This window comes from Pelophylax lessonae, assembly GCF_965119305.1.
Source record: "Pelophylax lessonae genome assembly, chromosome: 5".
In the NCBI taxonomy this organism is placed as follows: Eukaryota; Metazoa; Chordata; class Amphibia; order Anura; family Ranidae; genus Pelophylax; species Pelophylax lessonae.
In genome coordinates, this window is record NC_138772.1 from 148,459,846 (window position 1) to 148,483,794 (window position 23,949).

Sequence of the window (23,949 nt, forward strand, 5' to 3'; positions counted from 1 at the left end):
ACAAGCCGAAAATCGGCCGATCGGTCGTCGGCCGAATCTTTTCGGCCGACAATCTGCACGTGTGTACGGGCCTTTATAATTGATTTTTGACGGTACTCATAAAGACAGTTTGGTTTTATAAAACTGTGATGATTGATCAGGAGAAAAGAGGAGGAAAGTTGGTAATAATCGATTGCTTACAGAGGTTCTGCTTTATGTAAACCTCCTACTTTATTTGAAAAATGGACCCCAGCTTTATTTCCCACTATGCAAAAGCATAGAAGCTCCCATGTCTCCATATACATAAACAACTAAATAATGGAAATGGTTCTTTTTTTTATACAGAATAAACACAGCTTTAATTTCCCTTTTTTTTTTTTTTTGCGTCAGAACATGTACTTTGACCTGTATGCACTTTTTTTCTTTTTTGATATCTTTACTAAGAAGCAAGAATTATTCTTCATGACAAGCAATTGTTATGAAATGAATCACTGCAGCAACAGCCTATTAGTCATGCAAATCACCACAGTTAAGCCTAGGAGACAGTTTACGAACTGACTGCATTTTTCCCTTCCACCTCTAAATCTTTTTTTTCCTTTCCTATAAGATTGAAATCCAGCAGATGCCCTCCAGGTGTACCACAGAGCACTTCTGAAAGATTTAACTGACAAAAAAAAGGCTCATCTCATTAACCATATTGAACTTTCATTTGCATTTCACCATAAAATTTCTATTAATCCGCAGCTACTGGCATAAGATAAAAATATAAATGTAATTAACTCCTCATTTTGTTAAAGCTCAGGGATCTTTTGAAATCTACAGCTACACTTGGGAAAGCACCAAGGATCATTGAACATAAAGCCACTAACGGTCTGCCTACGGTAAAAGTCATCCAGATGACAGGACTCTGGAAGGTCACATTTGTTGCATTTATTGAAGATTTTCTTAGATGTAAACGTTATTTTTGCTGCTGAAAGCACTTGTTATCAAAGGCATGCTCATCGTGAAAGGGCAATGGACAAGTGATATTCCCAGAGAGCCTGTCCTTCTTATGACCGTTCAATAGTGATACTAAATGAAAATTTAATGTTGTTTGAATGGAAAACAGGTTCAGTGCAAAATCCATTCAAAAAGAAAACAAAAGGGAATCACTGAGCTCACTATAAAAAGAAACGGTGTCTCAAAATCACTTGGCAGCATGAGTAGTTACTGTAATAAATGGCACTAAATATTATTTCCCTAAAAAAATGTGTTATATTGATTTTAATTATTTCCTTTAAGATTCTTTAATTTAGACACATTAACCATAATATTTCTTTTCTTTTTTCTTGCCATGTGCTGTACATATGCTCCATGATCCCAGCCAGAAGAATTACCAGCAGAAGAGTGGAAATCCCCTCCACGTTGGTGCCAGAAAAACACTGCTCTTTTCCAGGCCGTATGAATAAACATTTGTCAAGCTTACCTCCTACTACTTTATGTCCACGTTGGCTGATCTGAACTGCATAATGTAGAATTTTGCATTACTGCTTAGAATTGATGGTTGAACAATAAAGTTAGATAATGCTTGTATAAAAAAAGGGCCATATATATTATTAGGGCTTGAGTTAAGAGGATGTGAGTTATAGAAGCATCCAAAGATATGGGACTAGAGGCTTCCTGAATAGGTGGCTCTTTCATTAAAATGTATGTAAAAAGTAGTGAAGGGTTAGATACTCAAGTTTTTATTGCTGCCTGTGTCCTGACTGGGGAGATTCACCCTTTCGTTTGTCCTTGTGAACATTGCCACCAAGAGAAATACAACAATTTAAATTTTAGAGCAAAATAATGAGGGAAGATACTCCAATGGGAACACCTGTTCCTGTGACAACTCTTTAACCACTTAAGGACCGCCCCACGCAGATATACTGTGACAGGGTGGCCCTCCTGCGTGAAATAATGTACAGGTTATTGGTGATTGGACACAGCGGCAGCCAATTAGCAGTTCCAGTGGCCACGATGGCCGCCAGGACCCTCCGATCATTCACAGGAGAAGCAGAACAGCAGTCTGTCTATGTAAACAAGGTAGATTGCTGTTTTGTGAGGGAAAAAGATAGAGATCTTGTGTTTCTGCTAAGCAGAAACATGGATCTCTGGCTTCCTCCAGTCACAGCATTCCCCCCAAAGTTAGAAAGCACTCCTTAGGAGCACACTTAACCCTTTATTCACCCCTGATGTTAACCCCTTCCCTGCCAGTGTCATTAGTACAGTGACCCTGCATATTATTTAGTACTGATCACTGTATTGGTGTCACAAGTGTCAGTTAGGTGTCCGCCGCAATGTCGCAGTCCCGCTAAAAATTCCATAAAAATATCCTATAGTTTGTAGATGTTAGAACTTTATTTATAACATATTGGCCTAAACTGATGTAGAAATTTGATTTTTTAATTTTTTTACTGGATGTGTTTTATAGTATAAATTAAAAAAATATTGTTTTTTTTTTTTTCTTTTTTTAATTGTCAGTCCTTTTTTTGTTTATAGAGCAAAAAATGAAAACCACAGAGGTCCTCAAATACCACCAAAAGAAAGCTCTATTTGTGGGGGAATAAAGGACATATATATTTTTTGTGTACAGCATCACACAACTGCACAATTTTCAGTTAAAATTAACGCAGTGCCGTATCACAAAAAAATGGCTTGGTCATGAAGGGGGATAAACCTTCCGGGGCTGAAGTGGTTAAATAAGAATTCTGTTTGCTTTGGAAAGATTTTCTTTAATTTCATGATGCATCAGGAATGAATTGAAGGGAAAATGGAAAATTGTATCAAATACTTACCGTCATTTTCCTTTCCTGACGCCAATACATGGCAGCATACACATGATATAGCTCCGCCCCTATATCCACCCACAGGACCTGTTTAAATCTATAAAAGTGTGACTGAGAGCAACCTCCCCATTCTTCGTAAAGAGCATAAAGATCAAAAGGGAGGGTCCGTATGCTGCCATGTATTGGCGTCAGGAAAGGAAAATTACGGTAAGTATTGTTCTGGCTGAGGCATCCTTCCCCTTCATTTTCCCGGAAGGAATGATGAAAAGCCTCTCAGATGGTCTGAAGGCAGCCGTTGCCTGTAGATAGGCCTTTAGGATCCTGGGGATGTCCAGTTCCTAAGGATTAGCCTCTGACCCCTCTGGAAATCCCGGGAGTTCCCATTCACTATTGAGATGAAATATTGAAGCCACTTTAGGCACAAAGTGATCCAGTGGTCTTAGTACCACTCTATCCGGAAAGAAAGTTGTATACGGGACAGTAGCACCCAGGGTCTGGAGCTCTGACACTCTCCCGCCCGAAGTTATGGCAATTAGGAAGGCAGTTTTCAGGGTGATATTCCCTAATGAACAGTCCTACGTTGGAGCAAATGGGGGTTGTGTCAGGAAATTTAGGACTACCCCCAGGTCCCATTGGGGAAACCTATTCCTCTTCGGAGGACGAAGCCTAAGAACTGCGCTCATGAACCGTTCCACTAGCAGATTTGCTGACCATTTTTTCTGCGTAAAGGCCGAGATGGCCGAAATTTGAACCTTCAGAGAGCTTAGGCTTAACCCTAGATCTAGCCCCGTTTGCAGAAAAGAAAGGATCTACGAAAGATTGGGGTTACTTGGTTCGAACTGCCGGTTGGTCGCAAAGCTTGCGAACTTCTCCCATATTCTGGTGAATATGGTATTCATGGGGCTCTTCATGGAGCTTTGCAGTGTACGTATGACCTCTGGTGAACATCCTAGGTCTTGTAAACCTTGCCTTTCAACCTCCAGGCCGCTAGGGTCAGCCGAGATGGATTCGGGTGTAGGATGTCTCCTTGCACCAGGAGAAGCTGGGTTTCTGGCAGCATGACCGGAGGATACATGCTCAGATCCATTGCCAGGGAAAACCATGGTCTGCGTGGCCAGTATGGAAGTATCGCAATTACTTCCAGATTCTCTGCCAGTAGCCTCCTCAGACACCTCAGTATTAGTGAGACTGGAGGAAAGGCGTAGGCCAGTTGTGCCCTCCACACGTGTCAAGGCTTCGGTCCCCTCCGCCATTGGGTGAGGGTAGCGCGAGAGGAAGCGGGTTACCTTGTAGTTGGTTGAGGAAGCAAAGAGATCCACTTGCGGGAGCCCTCACTGGAGGACGATCTGCCCAAACACTTCCGGGTAAAGAGAGCCCATTCATTGGGGTTCCTGAATTGCCTCAAGAGAATGTCCGCTTCCATGTTTTGCTTGCCTGGCAGATATCTTGCCCTTAGATCTGCCAGGTGTTGTGCCAATGTCATTATTGGTTCTACCTCTGCTAGGAGAGAACGACTGTGTGTTCCTCCTTGCCTTTGTACATATGCCACTGCTGCTGTATTGTCCATGCGTATTAGGACTTGACGCCCACGTATGTAGGGTAGTAGGGTGGTTAGAGCCATAAAGGCTGCCGGAGCTCCAGGACGTTGGAAACTAGGCCCTGTGTCGGGAATTCCCATCTGCACTGAGTCTTGTGTGTTTCGCAGGTAGCTCCCCACCCTGCTGCGCTTGCGTTTGTAGTGACCGTGATCCAATCTTGTGGACCGAACAGCCGGTGTCCCAATAAAGTGTCTTGGCGTGTCCACCACCAAAGACTTTGGCTAATTTGGAAGCTGACCCTGATGGGTTGAGCTAGTCTCAGTTTTCTCCACTGTGCTAGGAAGCCCAGCTGGAAGATTCTGAGTCTCTGATGTGCCCATGGAAGCATCGGAATACAGGACGCCCTGGTCCCTAACAGGCTCATACATTGGGCTGCTGACATCACCGATATTGTTAGGGTCTGCTGTATCTTTTTCCCTTATCTTGGGGAATTTTTGGAAAGGTAAAAAGACTGTGGCCTCTTGGGTATTAAATTGGGCTCCCAGGTAGACCATATTCCACGTAGGTTCCAGCTGGCTTTTCTGTAGGTTTACTATCCAGCCGGATGTCCTTAGGGTGACCAAAGTCTCTTTGCTGTAGTAAGAGGTCTAAATTTTGGGCTATAAGAATAATATTGTCCAAAAAATGGTGGACCCTGAGCCCCTTCTCTCTGAGGGGGGCCAAGACTGCAATTAGTACCTTGGTAAAGGTTCGCGGGGACGTTGACAGCCCAAAGGGGAGGCAGACAAATTGAAAGTGGTCTTCCCCTAACGCAAACCTGAGGAACTTTTGATATGCTTTGTGTATTGGGACGTGCAGATATACGTCCTGTAGACCCACTGAGATCATCCAGTCCCTTGGCTGGATTATTTAAAATTATCGTGTTGAGGGACTTCATTTTGAACCTCTCCAACCTGATGAACTGGTTCAACCTCTTGAGGTCTATTTCTGGCCTGAAACCTCCTGTTTTTTTTTTTTTTGTCTGGACCAGGAACAGAGGTGAGTAGAACCCTGTAAACCTCTGATAGGCAGGAACTGCTACGATCGCCTCCTGATCCAGCAGGATATTGATATACTCCTGCAGTGCTGACATTTTCGAGGGAGACTAATGTCTTGGTGCGGGTAAAGGAATGGCCAATAGTGGCCCTGCCGAACTGTGGACTGCACCTGCCAGTCCTGACAATGATCCTGCCAGATTTGGGCAAATCTGCGCAATCGCGCCCCAACCGTTTCCCTCTGGACTGGTTTGGCGTCAAAAGGGTTTCTGGGAGGCAGGGGGATTTGTAGGGGCCTTGTTTCTTTGATTTCTCAAGAAGGTGGAGTGAGTGCCTCTCCAGTTCCTTCCGGAGTCTCTGTTGTACCGAGAGTTCCCGTATTCCTGGAAATAATTCGGTATCACTCTGGAGGGTTGTCCCCTCTGTCGCCTGTTTTTTCTGTCTTGGGGCAGAAGACCCGACCTTCCGGCCGTGTCTCTGGAGATGGCCGTCTCCAATTTTGGCCAAATAAGGCTTTCCCGTCGAAGGGAAGTTTGCAGCAATTTTGCTTCGATGAAGGTTCTGCCGCCCAGGGTTTTAGCCATAGGGCCCCCCTGGCTGTCACCGAGCTGAGCATTGCTCTGGCGGACCACCTAATAATGTCTATCGCTGCTTCCCCTTTGAATATCGAATCATTGGGAGAAGTTGAATGGACTTTAAGGCACAAATAAGGGTGAAGTAAAAAACATTTTTATTGATTGGCTTCCCCTTTGAAGTCTGCGGAAAGTTTAATTTCATCCAGAGCTTTAATGATCTGGTCTTTCGGCAGTTGGCTATTGATGGCGCATTCCAAATTCTGCGTCCATACTCTTATGGTGCCTGCCACAGATGTTAATGCTGGTTTACAGGCACTACCTGCTGCAAGGTAGGCTCCTTTTAAGTCAGTGTCGATACACCTGTTTGGAACATACCTGAAGGAGGAGGAATTGGGAGGGTTACATTTATGGCCAGTCTGGTGACTGCCGCGTCCACCACAGGCGGATTGGATAATGACGCCCCGTCTTCTTCTGTGAGGGGGTATAGCTTCTGGAGTCTACTGGAAGAAGCGGATCTTCTTTCTCCCTTCTCCCATTCTTCCTGAAACAGACCTCTTATTTCTGCCTTAAGAGGGAAGGTATCGACCTGCTTTTGCAGCCTGGGGTAGTAAGTCTTCCCCATCTTTTGGGGGGGGGGGGGTTCCGGGTCCTCCCATTCCAGTGCCGCCTTTACGGCTTTTATAAATGGGGAAACCATGAAAAATTTGAATCCGGAGTCCTCTTCCGAGGAGGCCTGGATGGTAGGCTTATGAGCCATTATGGGGGCCGTGACTTGCCCACCTGCCATTGGTTGCGTCAGGCGCCCCGAAAATTCCGCCAGTGAGTCTTGAACTACCCTTTTCAGCAGGGTTGAGACTTGCTGGCTTTCAAGCTCCTGGTCTCTGGCTAGCTGTCTGAAGCAGGGACTGCACATTAACTTGCCCTCCATTTGGTCATCTCTGCACGACCAGCATTTGCCTCTCGGGCGCTGCGCCCGCTGTAGCGATGCTGTGTTTTTTCTTTTTTTGAGAGCATTTGCATCCTTGTGCTTGAGGCCTGCCAGGACTCGAGGAGTCACTTTCTGCCCCCTTTTTTTTTTTTGGAGACACTTTGGTGATCCAGAGAGGCTCTGGACCTCGTGTAGCGGGAATGCGAGCGGCTGGGGCTTGAATAGATAAAAAGGCACGCTCGTCAGGGCATAGGGCACTCTTTTTTCCCGCTTCTTCTTACTTACCCGATATTGGCTCTTTACCTGATATGGTGGTGGTCTTGTGTGTGTGGCGGTAAGCTCATGTTGAAATGGGATACCGAAAGGTGCAGGGGGGGCTGCATAGTCATAGAGAGGAAAGGAAAGGAAGAGGAAAGATTTCTAATAATTTTCTTATCTATATACATGCAAAGATACCTTGTGACATGAAATGAACACCTATGTTTATTTAAATCTATGCCCACACACTGAACCTTTATATATTTTTATCACTATCCCCTCCCACCGCCCTTTCATAAAAACCCCTAGAAAAACATTTTTTTTTTTTTTTTTTTATACATACACGTACACACATATATACATATATACACACATACACATACACACACACATATATATATATATATATATATATATATATATATATATATATATATATATATATATATATATACACATATATATATATACACACATACACATGCACACACACATACATACACACACATACACACACAAAGAAACCCTTTTTTTTTTTTTTTTTAAATAGTCATAAAATACAAAAAACTGCCTTCTCTCTATTTCCTATCCCCCTCCAACGTCCCCACATAAGACACTTACCTGTTTTAGTAGGCTGTCCGTGGCGTGCTGCTTTCTTGGCATCCTGTTCCTATGGACATGTTTTTCCTTGTTGGCTGGGGGTTTAATTAGGCTGTTGAAATAGCCATGACCCTCCCCCCCTCCCAGCTTTTTATAATAAAGTTAATTTGGATGAGGGAAATTACCTTTTCAACATACAATGACTTTTTTCAACTACAAAACTAGCAGTAAGAATACAAAACTGAGTTTTTGCACACACCAGCTACTAGATCACCAGGGAATGTTATATAACAGTCTACATATCGATATACATATAGGGGAATAATTTTGATGCAAACCCCTGCCCCCCTAACAGAGAAACATCAAGGAAAGGAAGGAAAGAACCATGAGATATGCTGCCCCTGCTGCCATAAACAGATCCCACAACATGGAAGCCACGAGAGGGACACTATCTCTACCAAGAGAACTCCTCACCCCAGAAGACCACCAGAAGGGGTTCCTCACCTTGTTGGCGCCATTGGCATGCCTAAGATGCAGGACTTCGACCTGGGAGAGGCTGAACCCAGACGGAACTGCGACATAGTCGGTAGGTAAGAGCTTTTGTCTTGAATATGATGGTCTGTAGGTGTTGATCTTTTGAGGACAAAAAAGGAGAATGGGGAGGTTGCTCTCAGTCACACTTTTATAGATTTAAACAGGTCCTGTGGGTGGATATAGGGGCGGAGCTATATCATGTGTATGCTGCCATGTTGGCGTCAGGAAATCTCTCTAGTAGGGCACAGAAAGAGTATAACCTGATAGGGGTTATAACCATGTGGTATCTTTAGAAAAATATAAGCTCTATGTACAACTTAGATGTCAGGCTCAGATTTGCTGTGTGAAAAAACTGGTTTTACCTAAAGGAACGGTCAATCTGAACTGTGGGCTACTGTTAGCCCTTGTTTGCTGCTCATCACTATTCCAATAAAAAAAAAAATAACATAAATAATTGTAACCCATAAACAATGTCATTTGCATGTGTTAGAAAAAAAAAAAAAGGAAATACATTGTTCCAGCAGTGAAAGAGTTAATACAGCATGCAATATGTTTAAAAATGTCAGCTTAATCTAGAGAGCTCTGCAAACAACAGGCTTGTTTCAGCAAAGCAAGTAATAGTCTGGCCAACATATGACAGAAGAATATGCGTGTTGGATAACGTGCAATAAATTATTACAGGAATTGTCCCAGTTTTCTTACCATTAATAATGCGAATGTTGTTTGTGCTATTATGCAGTATTTCTTGGTTTATTAATAATTATGATGTGGGTAAAAAGCACAATTTTTTTTTTTTTTTTTTGTAAGGTGCAGGATCTGGGGTTAAGGGCAGAGGAAGATGAAAGAAAAAGAGAAAAAAGAAAATGTCATGATTTAAGGACTATGGCACACTAACCAATATATGGGACCTAGGCACAGAAAAAACGCAGGCATGTTCAAACTCAGCAAGAGTTTAAAACCAACATAATTGTTGTTATACAGTCATATTATAATAATTCTATATTAGAACAAAAGGAATTGTTTTCCCTTGCAGATAGAATAAGGGAGGGTTATACCCACTGATAGTTTGTTTACAATGTGTGTCCTATTGGGAAGATTTCCTTTCATTACCTGTCACATATCCACAACAGAAAGTTAGAGGAAAACACTCCCAAATTATGAAAAATCCTTTTTTTCACCAGGATCACTAGAACTGGTGTCCCCATTGAAGGATTTCCCCTCTGTTCCTGTTCTGGTGGCAACCTCAAATTTGGGATTTTCTTCCACTTGCACTCTTTGCAGGGCTGGCCCAAGACATTGTGCTGCCTGGGTCCAAGAATGAAATGCTGCCCCCCCAAAAAAAAAAAAAAAATCACGCCCAACAAAAGGCTCCCGCATCCATTATTTTATATGAATATAACTACTAGAAAATATTATGTATACTGTTATCTTCTTCCATAACTCACCACCGGACTGGTCCACCAAATACCCATATCTGTCCTCAACCCTCCTATCACTCCTGTGTCTGCAGTGCCCCCCACCCCCTAGAAGATCCAGCCTGCCCTGCGTGGGATGGAGTGCGCTGATGTCTGAGGTCACTGCGCACACCACGATCACGTGAGGGAAGTTCCCTGGAGGAGACACTCTGCCTTCTCATGCTCATCAGTTTGCACTACAGGCGACAGAATGAGATGGGGAAATGCCACCCGTAACGCGTCGCAAACTGATGACACCTTAAACTGCTGTAAAAAAAATAATCTTAGGAGTCAATTTGCTGCCCCTTTCAAAGTTCTGCCTTGGTCCAATGGACCCAGTGGGACCCATGGTAGGGCCGGCCCTGACTCTTTGTAATAACTGTAAACAGGACAAATAAAGAGGGCGAATATACCCAACAGGGGCATAGACAGCAATAAAAAACTGGCAGGTGTTCTATTCCTTTTCCACTCTATCCAAAACTACAAAAAGTATTGCTTTTAGTTATACTGTAAACCACGCTTAGTAACTGTGGCATTTATTCCTATACATTTAGATGACAAACACAGATATTGGTACAGTTATGGTTCCAGGCAGATTTTAATCAAATTTTTTAGGTTATTATTACCTCTCTTTATCCCAAGACTTTCAAGGGTTGTTGACATTCTTTCTGTGTAACCTGTCTTATGCATTAATTATTATTAATGCGTAATGTAAGCTACTGTATAGGTAATTTTTTGGAACCACAATCTAGGATTTTTATAAGAAAGTCATCTGACAAGATGAAAGGCCTCTCCAGATGTGACTCAGGGGGAGATTTACTAAAGCTGGATTACTCAGAATCTGGTGTAGCTGTACATGGCAGCCAATCAGCTTCTATCTTCCGCTTGTTTGTATAAGCTTTGGCCATTAAACCTGGAAGCTGATTGGTTTATATGCAGAGCTGCACCAGATTCTGCACTCTCCAGTTTTGGTAAATCTTCCCCACAGTGACAACTTTTGGTGGAGACAGTAGAGGAAACCTAATAAAGCATTTGTGACATTTTTGGCTGTATGGTCCCTTTAAAAAATAATTGTGCTTAATTCATGAAAGCCTTGGAACTGTTTTAGTAAGAGTTCCGACGTGTGCAATAGATTCAGGTAGTTGTAATTTGTGTCACTTTCACAATGAGTAGTTATGGATGAGACAAATTTAAAAAGAATTACCACCAGTTCGTAATTACCAAAGCTAGAAGTAATTTAGAACAGCACTAAGTTGGCAAGCAGAGACATGCCAGAGTTATCAAAGTGGCATTTTAATATTGAAAAATGTTAATAATAATTTAAAAATAAATGTAATTTAACCAATAATGGGCACTTTCACCCCCTTCCTGCCTAGGCCAAATTTCAGCTTTCAGCGCTGTCATTTTTTTAGACAGTTAGAGATTTCTTTTGGTTGTAGGTATTCATCACTGGGTTTTTTATTTTTTAATAAACAAATAAAAAAACACAGAAAAATTTGAAAAAAAAAAAAAACCCGTTATTCTTAGTTTCTGTTATAACATTTTGCAAATAAGTAATTTTTCTTCTTCTCTGATGTGTGCTGATGAGGTTGCACCGCTGGGCACTGATAGGCTGCACTGGTGGGCAATGATGAGGCAGCACTGATGACTAATGATGGCTACTGATGAGGCGGCACTGATGAGGAGGTGCTGATGAGGCTGCACTGATAGACACTGATAGGTTGAACTAATGGGCAATAATAGGCAGAACTAATAGGCACTAAAAGGCAGCACTGATGGGCACTAATTGGCACTGATGGGGCAGCACTGATGATCAGGGCACTGATGATTAAAGCCCTGATTATCGGTGTAAATGTATTGTGTCAAAATTGCTGGTTACTGGCTGTCCTTTCCTGACGCTGTGACAGCACATGAGGAAGGGAAAGCTGATAACCGGCATGTTTGTTTACATGTGATCAGCTGTGATTAGACACAGCTGATCACATGGTAAAGGGCTGCTGTGGTTTGCCCTTTAACATGAATAATGATTAGCTATGTCTGAAGGACACAACAATCACAGAGCCCACTACATGCGTGCCCCAGGGGGTGCGCAATGTCCATGCATGCCCTCCCAGAACTGGACAACCTCTCTAGCCCTCTTTTGGCTATAGTGTGGTCATGGAGTGGTTAATTTTACACTTCTATAATTTTCAAATATCATGTTGTGTATTAACCGAGGTCCTATTAACTAATGACACTGGGCTGAATACTGACAGTGGGCAGGGCAGAGGGCGTGTGTTCAGTGTGACTGGCATGGAAGATGATGTGCTCTGTTTGCAATGGGGTATCTGCTTGCAACCTCCTTCCTAGCAGCCGGTGCCCCAGTTTTCCTGGGACTGCATCTGTGTCACAGAGCCCCTGTGTATCTAGTCATATGTCACAGGGAGAATATGTGAGAGGATCCTCAATAGTTCCCCTTTTCAGGCAATAAGTCCAGCCCACAGGCATGTTGCCTTGTATTGAAGGAGGTCAGATGTGTTTTTCACTCCCTTTTCCTGGTCACCCAGACTGTATGCCTCAAAAAGGGCTTAGAATATAATGGGTTATCCCAAAACAGCTGTACCAGATTCTGTGTGCACCTGTTTTAGTAAATCTACTCCATGGTGTTTGTTGGATTGTTGCACTTCAAGAATAAACAGGGTTTAATAAGGGTATATTGGCTTGTGGGATAAGGCACTTGGAGAAATTACATGGCGAAGAGTAATTATTGAACTGTATTGGCACAATTAATATGAGCTGGGACTTTAGTCAGCCAAACTGGCAAATTTGGACCAGTTGGTTCAGCAGTGTGACAAACCAAGAACAGACACACATTTGACCCCACCCAGAATCTCAGCCCAATCTGTAATTATTGAAACTGTTTCACACACTTTTCTTTTTTTAGGATTAGCCAGGAAGTTCTTCTATGGCTGTGTTCATATTGGTGCGTTGTGTGTGCAGCATGATTGTATACGTGGTTTACATGCTTTGTTAGGGACGCTTCCTATGGATTCTATTAGACTGTGCATTTTCATGAAAGTGCAATCAAAGTCCTGCATGCTGCATCTTTGATGTGCTTTCAGAAAATGCACGGTCTAATAGAAGTCAACGTGAACACGGGGTAATGGGCCATACACACTATAAGATTTTCTGAAGACTTTTTCCTTTAGACTTACCAAAACCATATAATATAAGGTCAAACCTAAACACTTTCAATTTGTATGCAATCTGGCAGGCCCTTGCACTACATAGAAAAGGTAAATCTGAAGGAAATCTACCAACAAAAGTTGGATAGTGTGTATCCAGCTTAAGAGTAAAGGAAAGCTCAACAGCTGATCTTATACCATACAACAAAATATTATTCTTTTCTTGCCTCAAAGAGTTCTCATCTAGGAAAGAAAACAACATTTAAGGGAAGAAAAGTAAAGGAAAATTATTTAGTATAAGGTGGAAATCAGTGCACTATATTGGTAATTACTATGTCGTTATTCCAATAAGAGTCCATTCAGACTAGCGCGACTTGTCAGGCGACTTGGTCCCCTGACAAGTCGTGGTCGGTCGCTGGCCATTGAGTAGTACAGGACCCGTTCTAATAGGAGCGACACAAGTCGCTCGGACTTAGAAAAAGGGTCCTGTACTACTTTGGGGCGACCTGGAGGCGACTTGCATTGACTTCAATTATATGAAGTCCGTGCAAGTCGCGCCGAAGTCGCTGTGCACCGCGACTTCACAGGTCGCCCCACAAAGTCGTGTCGCGCCAGTCTGAATGGGCTGTAAGGGTTACCTGTCAAAAAAACTTTTCTGTGATGATTTTCTTATCTGTGCGCTAAAATGGTCTGACAAATATAAAGCTGTTGTGGTTTAATTACAATCAAAACAAAAAAGAAAATGGGCATAAATGCATGTTTATGTTTTTCTTTTTTTTTGGTTAATGCTGCATATTTTTTTTATTTTTCCAATTAGGGTTTAAACCCGTCTGGAATCTTATATGTCTATAGGGGATGCAAATTAGTGATAGGGGTTCATGTGATCATAAAGTCCATCTATATAAAATACAGCAATCAGGAAAATACCTAACCTCATTACTACCATTAGATAGAGCTGACAGTCATAGGAATTATACATATTAAGTACATTTTGAGGATTATTTGCAATGGCTGTATAAATGTTGAGGCTTTCACGCAACATAATAAGGCTGCTAAATTTGGTCAGGGCATCGAGGCTTCCTTTACCCTTGGTTAAATGGTTAAACGTGTGTTGATTCTGTTTTGCATGAAGAAAATCCTAAATGTATAGAAAAAATGGAAATGTATGCAAAGTATAGCCCTGTTATGGGGGGGTCATATGAAGTTGTCCTGCACACACAGGTTATGGCACTAACCTGCAGGTACTCAAATGAGCCAGAACCTTCACTAAAGGAAGAGTGGACTATAAATATTTAATTGGCAGTGCCTCCACCTAGAACAGGGCTCCAGCGTATGTAGGGGTGATCCCTTTCTAGGACAATAACTAATAACTAACCCAAAATAACGGACAGCAGTAGTACTAATACACCCAGCATAGATTTCAAAGAGTAAAGATATGCAGACAAACCAGCATGTGATTAGTGTAACTTTATACATGATGAAGTGATGGCATTACATACAACCAAAGCAATAACTGGAAGAATGTACAAGAACAGTGTATATATGTATCTATATATATAACTAAAGGCCTTTAACACCAATACCTCCAATTAGCCACTGTGACACAGTTCAGTTGCAAGGGCCCCTGATGAGCTGACTTAAGGCATAACACAATCCCGTTTGAAAGAACGAATGATGACATATCTGTGGAGTGGTGGCTTCCTAGGGACACTTGTGCAGATGAGTACACCGATGGCGAAGATGTCTGGAGTGTACCACCTGCAAGGCAAATCAGGCCTATCTAGCCTATCTCTTGGTCCCTAACCTGACTATAGGCTATCAATGCTACCAGGCCTATACCTATCTAAATGGACATCGGAAGCCTATCCTGTCGTTACCCTGAGCTGTTTACCGTTCCCTAGACTAATACTAGATAGGAACCCCTCAGACCAAAAAGGGACACTGTTGCTTTAAATAATGAAGTGGTAGATATACATTTCAACACAAACCAGTCACTTGAAATGAGCTTTGGTCTCATACACATGAGAATAGCCCAAATATACTGCAGTATGCAAATAGAAAGTTTCAGTGAATCAGAGAAGCCTCTTACAGATATCTCTGATTCCCACACGGGAGGGACAGTAATATAACAACAAACAGTGAGCTACACAGTGCAGTAACACGTGCCTATTGTCCCTTTTCAGTCTGGATGGATGGATATAACACAAAATCAGCCTTCAGGACCTTTGGCTTGCACAGCATGTGGCTGGCCACCCTCCCTCCACCTTCCTGTAAGACAACCATATATATATCCTTGAGGGGTTTCCTGACCCTTAAGCAGGGACAGGAAACAACCTCTTAACAGGAAGAATCTGTTTGTAACAAGAACTCTAAGGTAGATACCAGACATGAATGTAAACAACCTCACAGACAGTACAAAAGAACACTTCCATACAAAAGTAATACACTGTTTTCCAGTAGGGTCACAAAATAACCACTCAAAACTGCCATTTTTGCTTTTTTTCTAGATGCTAGAGATTAAAACACATTGATGGTTTATTTTTTTTATCTCTCAGTTGCTCCAGAGTTGAGATGTCTGCTCTTCCCAGGTCTATACACTCACTACAGCCATTATGAGGTGTTTCCATGCTCCCTGCTACTGTATATTTTATCTTTAATATTAAAAAGTGGGTAGAACTACCGAGATTTGAGAGTCCAATTTAAGAAACATCACAATAAAGATCCAAAAGTCCTGAACATTTGTGCAATAGAAAGAATTTATGATCATTGGAGGGGGGGGGGGGTTATAAAAAACAGGCCATTTCACAAAATGAAACATTTTGGATTCAAAGGCTCAATACTATGACACCTGTGGGTCTAAACGTTGAAATAGATATACATTGTTTCATACACAATTATTAGGGAATAGAAAGTAAAATTCATAATAAGAAATTTGAAATAAAACATCTATGAGCATCTAAATGTAGTATAGAACAATACAAGAGTAAGAACAATGGATGAACAAGGGGAGGTTTTATATATTTTTAGAGGGAAACTTTCTAAGACTCACATGCATATTCATATGTACAATTACGTTTTTATCGATAAAAAAAAAATTATGATGAATAATTTTTAAATATATTTAAATATACTTTTAATTTTATTTGTATTTTTATTTTTATTGTTGTTTATATTTTTGCACATTTATTATGTTACTTATGACTCTAATAATGTGAATGTGGAGATGTGTAATGCTGCTCTGACACAGTTGACATACAAAGTGAGTGGGAAAAAAGATAGAAAGGTAGAGTCATAGAAATAACCAACAGTGACATAAAAGAAAATCAATACAATGTAGTCACACAGTGTTCGGAGGAAGGGACTGCAGATGGGAGGGAAATAAATGAGCAAACAGGAAGGAGTAAGTATGGGTGTAATAGATAAAGGAGGAAGTAGTGATGGTTGTAGTAGGAGGTGCTAACCATATAAATATAGAATCCAATACCATAATCTCCCAGCTTCTGAGGACACTTCCTGGGTGGAGTGAAACGCATTAGGTAGGTAGATACTTCTGGTTATGTCACGTCCGCTCTTTGGAACGCAAACCACGATTTTTGAATTCCAGAACGGCATCATTACATGCTCACATGCAAGAGAAGAGTTTTGTAAGTGCACAATTGGCTTTTATATGTTTTTTTAATAATAAAAAAAGAATTACACTATGGATTTCTCCTGATTCTATCTCCCTACACTCATATGACACTATGGATTTCTCCTGATTCTATCTCCCTACACTCATATGACACTATGGATTTCTCCTGATTCTATCTCCCTACACTCATATGAGGTTCTTTAACCTACCTGCTGGAGTCACAAAAGAAAGAAAAACATTTTTTTTGCCACTGGAGGATTATTTTTGAAACACAGGCGTTTAACCCATCACTAGTTGGTAAGTAAGCACACATAAGGAGGAAAGCACAACAGCACTTGTTGGAAAATATAGGCACTGGAAGAATAAGATAACCAGAACTTTAAAGGACTAATTGTTCATGCACAATTTTTGCACTGCTTGCACTTTTATTTTTTTAAAAGTATGTATTGTGATTTAAATATTATGTTTCTGCACAAATAATGAATAGAAGGATATATTAAGCACTTTATCCCTTCTAGATTGTAAGCTCTAACGAGCTCTAAGGTCAGCCCAGCTGTTTTACATCTTATATGCCTGTCTTTCACGGATGTCTGTAAGTGTATCAGCTTTATTGATATTAAATTGATTTTAGCAATATTACGCTATATGTCCCTCCATTTCTTTCGGTTTTACCACCCACCATGTGGAAGGGGAATCTCTGAACTATTCCATCTACCGGAGATTTGCATGGTTGCCGTTGGAATCGGTGAAAAATCTGTGGGGACACTCCATCATTTTTAAGCCTGTTTGACTCCTACACTATAAGGTGTTTTGGGGTCCCATCCATCTGGTGAGCGCAATATATTTCTACCTTCACTGGTGACGGGATTTGCTGCACTTATATATGATTTGCACCATTATATATTGGACTTTTTCTCACCATCAATTGTTTACGTTACTTGTGGAATGTTTCCTGCGATTGGACAATTTATTTTGTTGGGAATTTTTTTCTTCTAGCGCTGCACATATTTTTGTATTTATTAACAAATAATACATGCTTTCTAAAACAGTCTTACTCTCCCATAATTAATTGTCCTGTATTCATTTTTTTTTCAATTCTTAAGTATGCTGTAAGACCCTATTAATTAATTTCTCCATCCTGGCATCAGAAACAATGGTTTTGTACATATGTCATATGTAGAAATAAAATTAGTTTCATACTTTGTGAGTCACTTCCTTTGAGATGAACATTATGTCAGTTTAAGCATTGACAGATTTATGACACTCTGGTTTATTTCCCTTCCTCTCTGGATTTCATTTAGAAATGATGAAGGATAAATATTTGTTCTCTATGGAAAATTTAATTGCAATAATATGTGGAAATCAGAAAGATCACTGAAGTGTTTCTAGTACTTCAGTTTTGCTGATGTCTATGTTTTTATTTTTAACTTCCTGCTGTGTTTTATGCAAGCGTGTAACTGTGACTTCAATTTCTTGTAAACATCTAGTTATTATCTCTACATGTGTGACTAGTGGGCTACAGGCTTTAGATTTTAATAAGTGAGTAAGTGGATCCTGTAGTCACTCAAACTTCAGCCCCTAAAGGAACCTCTCTGCTAGAATTATCTCTTTTTTGTAAAAAAAATATTTTCCTATTTTCTCTTTCTTAGGTGGACCTTTTTTTTTTTTTTTAAAGTGAAGATTTGCTATGCTACAAGAGGCATCTTAGAATGTTAGATGTGCCTAAACAACACCCTAAAAGATTTTACTTTTCTCTTCCTCCAGAAATGTAGTTCAATAAAATGGGTAATCAGTAGGGATGATCGAACTTTTGAAAAGTTCGGTTCGGCCAGAACATCCGAACTTCCTGAAAGTTCGGCCCTGATTTCAGAACCCCATTGAAATCAATGGGACCCGAACTTCGGTAATCAAAAAACACAATTTTTAAGCCCTAAAACCCAATAAATGCCCCTAAAAAGTCCCTAGGGTTCTGGGTCATGCTCCATTAACTATTAATCACACAAAAAAAAGTAAAAGTAAATGATTTCATTAGCGCAAGCATTTATTTCTGCTACTATCACACCTATATATGTCTAGGGGTATATATACAGACATATATGTCTATATATACCCCCTATACACATGTTCAGATGTCATGTTTGACATCAAACATGTCCTCAAAAAAGCACTGGCAGTGGCAGCCCCTGCAGCATGAAGAATGCTTGGCTGGTGAGAAGCCATATTCCTGTCCCGAAGCAACTCAGAGAAATGATCATTTCTCTATAGCGGTAACCCTGCTATGGAAGGGTTTTGTCACCCTTCCATAGCAGTCACTGTCAGTTAACCCTACACTACACTACGGTCCCCTTACACTTAACACTTTCCCTACAGAAACTAAATTTTTGAAGCTAACTTAAGTGTAAAGGAGCACTCTAACTACACTAGATATCCCTTTCCTCACACTAAAAATAGCTAAATGACACTTTGTAACACATTAGAACAGAACAGCATTCCACTCTCTTCCATGTCCCGTACAAGAATGCTAGGAATTTGGCGGGGGCGATCTTATATACTGGGGGGCGTATTCACTAATGATTGGTCTATGGACCCCCTAGTCACTCCAATCACATTCCTAGCATTCTCCTGCCCCCTCAATTGGCTTTTGCTAATGGTTCTGGTCCAATCACGGGCTTTTAAAGCCCATTTCCTGAAAAATTGCATTTTGGTCGGTTCTGGTTGCCGAATTCCGAACTTTTTGGGCAAAAAGTTCTAAATTCGGCCGAAGCTCGAACACCCAATGTTCGGGCCGAACCGATGGTGGACAAGAAACCGTTCGATCATCCCTAGTAATCAGCCAAATGATGAGACAAATTATTTACTAAAGCTAGAGAGGGCAAAATTTGTCACAATTCTGCAGAAAAACCAATCAGCTTCTAACCTCGCTTGTTTAACCACCAGGCCATTTTTTTGCGATACAGCACTGCATTCCTCTAATTGACCATTTTCCCCACAAACAGAGCTTTCTTTTGGTGGTATTTGATCACCTCTGCGATTTTTATTTTTTGCGCTATAAACAAAAGAAGAGCGTCAATTCTGAAAAAAAAACAATATTTTTTACTTTCTGCCATGAAATTCTCTCAATAAAAAAAAATAGAAAAAAAATAGTTTTCATCATTTTAGGCCAATATGTATTCTGCTACAAATTTTTGGGTAAAAATAATCCCAATAAGTGTATGTTGATTGGTTTGTGCAAAAGTTATCTGCAAACTAGGGGAAAGATTTATGTCATTTTTATTTATTTATTTATTTTACTAGTAATGGCAGCGATAGGCGATTTTTAGCGGGACTTCCACAGATTGGACACCTAACTGACATTTTTGACACTTTTGGGGGACCAGTGACATTACTACTGTAATCAGTGCTAAAAATATGCACTGTTACTGTAATAATGACACTGGCATGGGAGGGGTTAACACCAGGGGGATAAAAGAGTTAAATGTATGCCTAGGGGGTGCTTTCATTTTTTCACCATGCATTATACACTAACCACGTCCGATTCATACACTGAATGAAAATATTTGTTATACACGCCTCTGTGGTAAGAAGTTGATTTCATCTTTGTATCAATGTCTGACCTTAGATGCTACCCTCATAAATTCCCTTACAGGGTTAAATGGGAGGAGGAACTTGGAGAGCAATTTCCAGAGCAGGAGTGAGATGTCATGTGTGTAATGATATCCTGCACTGGATATACGAAAGCAACCATTTTGTTCAAGCAACCATTTTGTTCAGAGGCCATGACAGGCTCAGTGATAATTTCCCCCCCTCCCTACCTTAATTAATTCCTGGAATGCAGAGGGCTTCGACTTCAAAGAAACAGCCCTTCAAAGAAACCTTATCTCAGCACAGAAGGAAATCCTAGCAGATGGTGTTTAACAGGCCGGTCGTAAATCTGAGCAAATCCATTAAGGCTGACCAGGCTGTGTCGTAAATGCCACAACAGCCAAGCTGTTCATTAGAACATCTAAAAATCCATACCCAATTCATGAATGCAGACAGGAAAATGACACATTAACAATAAGTATACATTTGGATGAGAAATGTCATACTGATCGAATTAAGAACAGGCATGACCACCCTATCACATATAGAATAGAAGCTAGCTGTCAGACGCCTTACAGGTCAGAGGTTATTAGGAGATAGGCTGTGTTTGGTATCGATGGATATAAAATTCAATGCTGCACAATAAGCTATCAGTTTCAAGAAGGCAACTGGTAGATGTTGGAAGATATAAATTATGTTATAAATCTGTCTATATGGGAGGTTCCTTGGTATTGTCGTAGATTTTAAGACCGCCCATGGCCACTGTGTTTATTGGTCAGGGACCTCTGTTAACACCCCCTGCGGTCTCAGAGAAAAAGAGAGAGGCAGATGGGGTTAGAGAGTTCTCACGGTAACATCAAAAAAGGAACATCTATCAAGTTTGAGAACCGATCACACTGGCTCAGCTTCTGAAACTCTGATAATACTCAGGACATTACATGCAAGTATCCTTATTTCTCAACTCTATCTTATTTTTCTAAATTGCTGAATTATGTCGCTATTTGAAACACTTTTTCTGTAAATATTTTATTTGCACCAATTTTACCCTTTTTATTATTAAACTTTATTTTGAAAAGTGTTATACTTGTCCCTAAGCTTTTAATGCAAACTAGTAACAAACCTATCTGTTGAAGAGTGCTACTGTGTAGAATAAATCCTCTGAACATTCCTGTCTGTGGTGACAGTGTGTGTTACAGATGATTATTCTAAAGTCATAATTGGTATTTCTAAAATTACGAGCGTCCGCTGGGCTCATCATAACGTAGCGGTGGTGGAAGTGAAAGGGTTAATTGCTTGATTAGCCTGGTGACAATCGTTCTCAGCCTGCTGGCATCTAGATTGTGGTCCCGCAAGCTGGGAAATTTATGTGCCGGGTGCAGCTGAGAGTGGCATTGTTACGCAAGTGACGGCAGGGATGAGATTGCCTGGTCCTTGGTCATGAGTTAGTGAGAAGGGCAGGGATCTGATAGCCGCCACCGTCACAATGTGGACTATCAGGAAATATACCAGATCGCTGCCAGTCTGTGTTACCGCACCTAAATTATTTACTAGATGGTACTATACCTCATTTAAACTCTCTAATCTTTATCCCCAAGCTTCACCTCACTTTTTCTGGGGTTTCTCTCAGGTTGGATTGTTCCTGCATAGTTTTTTTGGAGCTGTGAGAAGATGTCCCCAGTTTGGGCTAGGCTTTTTGACCTTGCCTCTAAGTTAGCTGGTAAACAGATAACTTTAAACCAATTCCAATGTTGGCTATTTTCTAAAATTCTCTCTTACCCTCTGGAGAAGCTGATACATACTTTGTGTATTGCTATGCATTGGGGATAGCTTACCATTGAAAGTTACTATCAGTACTGAAGGTGATTTCTCTTTATATTCACCCTAGATACCTTAAATGTATATGTAAAGTATAAGTCTATGACTTATTTAGCAAAGTCTAGTCTGTTCTATGTAAAAGAAGGCAGAGCTCTGGAGAATGCTTTATCCTGTGAAAAAGACACATGCAACCAGTGTTCAGTCAAAAGCATTCTTAACTTTATTTGGAGCGGGGTAAGTCTTATACAGAAAATCCACAGGAAATACAATTGGGAGGGGGGAGAGTGCTCTCAGAAGTTAAACAATGGGTTAATACAGAATGTTCGTTAGAAATTGCAAAATATGCCTTGTCTAGACCCTAAGACAAATAAGGACCTAATCCTGCCCACCTAAATGGTAGACTTAGAACTTTACATATTCCTGATAATCAAAATGGGTTTGGGTTTGTTGGATCAGCACACCTTGTCTAGCTGTTAGAAATGTGTCAACATTTTCAGCATCTCTGTTAAAGTACAAACTTACATAAGATCCCCCTCTGTTAGCTGAGTCTGGGTTCTTTGTGGTTTTAGCGATTAGGCACATAATAAGCTTAAAACATGCATATAAAAATAGTAGAAAAAGTAAAATCATCACAATCATCATAGCAATGTCTTTTATCCAGGAAAACACTCCTCCAAAACCAAAACCCCCCATACCTACAAAGGGATCCCAGCTTTTAGCAATGTTACGGGCCTCTTCTTGCAACTTATTGACCTCCTTTCTGTGTTGGGCAACTATGTCATAGTAATTTGGCACTTCCAAAGTGGTATTGTATATCCAAGTGCAACACTCATAGTCCTCAGTATGCTCACAGAGGCCAGTCAGTGCAGCACTCACACTCTCTATAGCTAGATCATGTAATTCTAACTTCTTCCTAATGGCCCTTTGTTCAAGATTTAGCAACTTAATATCATCTGAATTTTTTTCCATGATCTCATCAATGATTCCAGAATAATTATTTAATTTTTTCTTCATATCAATTGACCATCCTGTCCAGGAAAGGAACCAGGCCCATGCCAGATCTCCATTGCTGAACAGATCTCGTTTGATTCTATGTCTTAAGGGATATCTTGGATGTGCACTTGCTTCAAGCATGTGCCCATTGTTGTCATTATCCACAACTCCCATAATTGGGACCACTGAAGCTAAATAACACCACCCTGAGACATGGAGGGGGACCCAGGGGTAACGATCCTTTCCAAAACATACATATATATATACTCTTTTATTTGTGCTATTCATTCTTTCTATTATACCTGAACTCTGCGCATAATAATCTATTTTCAAGATTTTAACTAGTTCCTGGCATATTTTTGATATGAAAGTTGGAGCATTATTAGAACTAATTTAAAGCAGGCACCCCCATCCAGGAATAATCTCCTGATTGAGAATGCACGCCACCGTGTGGGTATCTCCCTTTTTGTGGTCCTAAAAGCTTCCACTCATCTGCTGAACACGTCCACTATTTGACTAAAAAGAACTCTTATTTCTTCCCTGCTTTGGGCCTATATGTGAAATCTATTTGTAGATGTGTGAATGGGTTTGATGGGTATTGGAGATGCTCATGTTTGGCCTTATATGTTTGGATTGTTTGTTCCTAATACAAGTGATGCATCTAGCAACATATGCTTGCAGTAAACTGTCAGTAATACTTCATATGTTCTTTCCCACCCCCTGTGTCCTATTCCATAATACTAGGCAATAAACAGTGGGGCGCAAGCTGCGGGGATACACACAAGAGCTCCCCTCTTTTAGAAAAAGGCTATTCTCAACTTTTTCTAAAACATCACCTAAGTCCTTAAAACCTGTTCTGTAGTATGTGTTTTTTTTTTTTAGCTTCAATAATGTGTGATCTTTTGGCTTGGAGCAGGAAATTAACTACAAAAACATCTTCTGCTCCCTCTATGGCTGCCAGTGCCTATACATCATGTTGTGGTGTAACACAACCTTTAATACCAGTAGCCCATTTAAAACTGGGACCTACTTAGAGCAAATGATGTGGCCATCCCTA

The 23,949-nt window shown here is 40.7% G+C and overlaps 1 protein-coding gene across 1 annotated transcript in view; it reads left to right on the top strand.

Annotated features, from left to right (window-relative positions):
- Positions 1–6,176: 6,176 nt before the first annotated feature.
- LOC309556450 (uncharacterized protein) overlaps positions 6,177–23,949 on the top strand; it is a gene marked incomplete at both ends in the record, with an annotated part of 28,117 nt that continues 10,344 nt past the window's right edge. The window contains one exon of the mRNA XM_082258909.1: positions 6,177–6,262. Coding sequence (XP_082115035.1) covers positions 6,177–6,262 — 86 coding nt within the window. The remainder of the gene's footprint in view (positions 6,263–23,949) is intronic.